The sequence below is a fragment of the Chaetura pelagica genome, unplaced genomic scaffold (genome assembly GCF_000747805.2).
Source record: "Chaetura pelagica isolate M959 unplaced genomic scaffold, ChaPel_1.0 scaffold72, whole genome shotgun sequence".
Classification (NCBI taxonomy): Eukaryota; Metazoa; Chordata; class Aves; order Apodiformes; family Apodidae; genus Chaetura; species Chaetura pelagica.
Window position 1 is genome coordinate 899,712 of NW_009952560.1, and position 2,012 is coordinate 901,723.

The 2,012-nt window shown below is 48.9% G+C and overlaps 1 protein-coding gene across 1 annotated transcript in view; it reads right to left on the reverse strand.

Annotated features, from left to right (window-relative positions):
* The window catches only part of TADA2A (transcriptional adaptor 2A), a 22,439-nt gene extending 21,229 nt beyond the window's left edge, over positions 1 to 1,210 (reverse strand). Inside the window, 2 exon segments of the mRNA XM_010009043.1 lie at positions 322 to 428; positions 1,066 to 1,210. Coding sequence (XP_010007345.1) covers positions 322 to 428; positions 1,066 to 1,090 — 132 coding nt within the window. The 5' untranslated portion in view covers positions 1,091 to 1,210.
* Between the last annotated feature and the right edge of the window lie 802 nt (positions 1,211 to 2,012).

Here is a 2,012-nt window from a genome sequence, read left to right on the forward strand (position 1 = left end):
ATGACAGAAAGGATACCTCTCTAGACATGCAGCAGCCTGCTCCATTACACAGCCAGGCTGGCTGCATGTCTTTAGGTCACTTTGGCTGCGTGTCTTAAATCTCTTTGGCTGCCTCCACAAAAATCTCCTGCAGCTGCTCATGCCTCAGTTCTTCAGTCTCCGACACTTTCTTTGTCATTTCCCTATCCCTGAGCAAGTAAGTGTTGTTGATTCAAGTTTACACAGACCAGTTATTAATGTGTTTGTGGAACTGCTTGGCACTGGACAGGCCTTTGATGACTTTCTCAAAGAACCAACCTCTGCTTTTACCCTTGCACTCACCTGCAAGCACAGGAGGAAGGGAGGAGGCCCACACTCAGCACACTTCACATAGGGCTCCGTGAGGTATGAAGAGCAACCTCGGCATGGAGGCTTATCAAAAGGGTCATCTGTGAAGCCAAAAGTAAATCTCATGCACCACAAACAAGGCACTGGTTTTGCAATCACCTAAATACACACTCGTCCCCAGTGATTTTAACTCAACTGCATGAAACCCCTTTCCAGACTGCAGCTTCTCCAAGTATCTCTTAGATGTTCCTTGTTCATCTGGAGGCCTTATGTGTGGAGAACACTGCACAGACAGCTGCAGTCTCCCACCCATCGACCTCCAGTCTGACTCCTGAAGCTCAGTGCTGTGGTTGCAAAGGCCTCAACAGGATTGCCCTGTAACCCATCCAAACCTCAGACTCTGCTCAGGTTGCTGAACGAGGAATGAGCCACTACTCTGCAAGTTCTTCTTATTTTGTTCATTGCAAAGTAGTCAAAATAAATAGACCGTCAAGTTAGAAGCCACATTTTTTCCAAGAAAATGGATTTGAACCAGCCCAAATATAAAAAGCAGAGAGAAACGCCCCCCCCCCCCCCCAAATTCCTGAGTCATTAATGTACTTGTGCTTCTGAGAATTTGATCAAAGAAGTGATCCTGTGGAACAAATACTGCTGGTTTTCTGTCTCCCTCCCCCAGGCAGCTGCTAAGGTCTTTAAACAATGGCAAACACTCTCCAAATGTCACCTTAAGGTACTTACTACTGAAGGAGGCCAGGCGCTCCATTCCTCCCCCTTGGTGCTGTTCTTGCCCCTGTGAGCAAGGCCTGTCTTCCTTAAAAGTCCGTAGTGTAAGCCTTGTCCTGGGCAGGGTGTCCAGAAAGGGTGTCCTCTCCCTGGAGATGTCTCTCAGGCAGCTCTTACAGATGAGACTCTCCCAAAGTGTCCTGAACAGAAAAGGAAAAACTCAGCAGTCTTCTTAACAGGGCCCATTGGACATGTCTGAGGGTTTGTTTTCTGTGTGTGAGAAGAAATCAAATGCAGAGAGATGGGATACAGCATAAGAGATGATAAGTGATGGGGATGTCAACCAATCCTGAACAGAGGCTTTCAGTGGGAATGTATGTGCTGAACAGCTGTTGTGCAAGGAAGTGTTCTGGACCTCCAGGAAGCACTGGGAAAAGAACAAACACGGTAGAGGCATCAAGGACACAGCAGTCCAAAAATCTACCACGTTGAAGCCAACCACTCTGAACAGCCCTGATCCACCAGAACCTGCACAGGGAGGTTCTACAGTGCTGTCACTGTCAGGGAATTGAGTTGCTTTCCCTTGTGGGATCTCTAGTCTCACTTCTACAAGGTATTTTTGCTGGGAATGGCTTAGATTTCTCACTTACTGAAGTTCATGTTTTTCTTTCTAGGCTTTTCTCCTTCATGTGCCACATGAGACATGTCCCGTGTCCAGGGACACCACTGAAGCTGTGCAGCCCCTCCAACGACATGGCAGCTGCCTCCACCCTCACTACCCATCCCTGCTCCTCCGCTTGGATATTCAGAGAACCGAGAGCAACTCCCAGCCTGGGCTTTTACCCCACGGCCGTAAGTGACACAGCACAGCCCCTTCTGGGCACCCACTTCCCTCTGGGAATTGCAAACCATTCTAACCTCACCTTCCAGGGCTGCCTGAACCCGCGCGCCAGTAACCCACT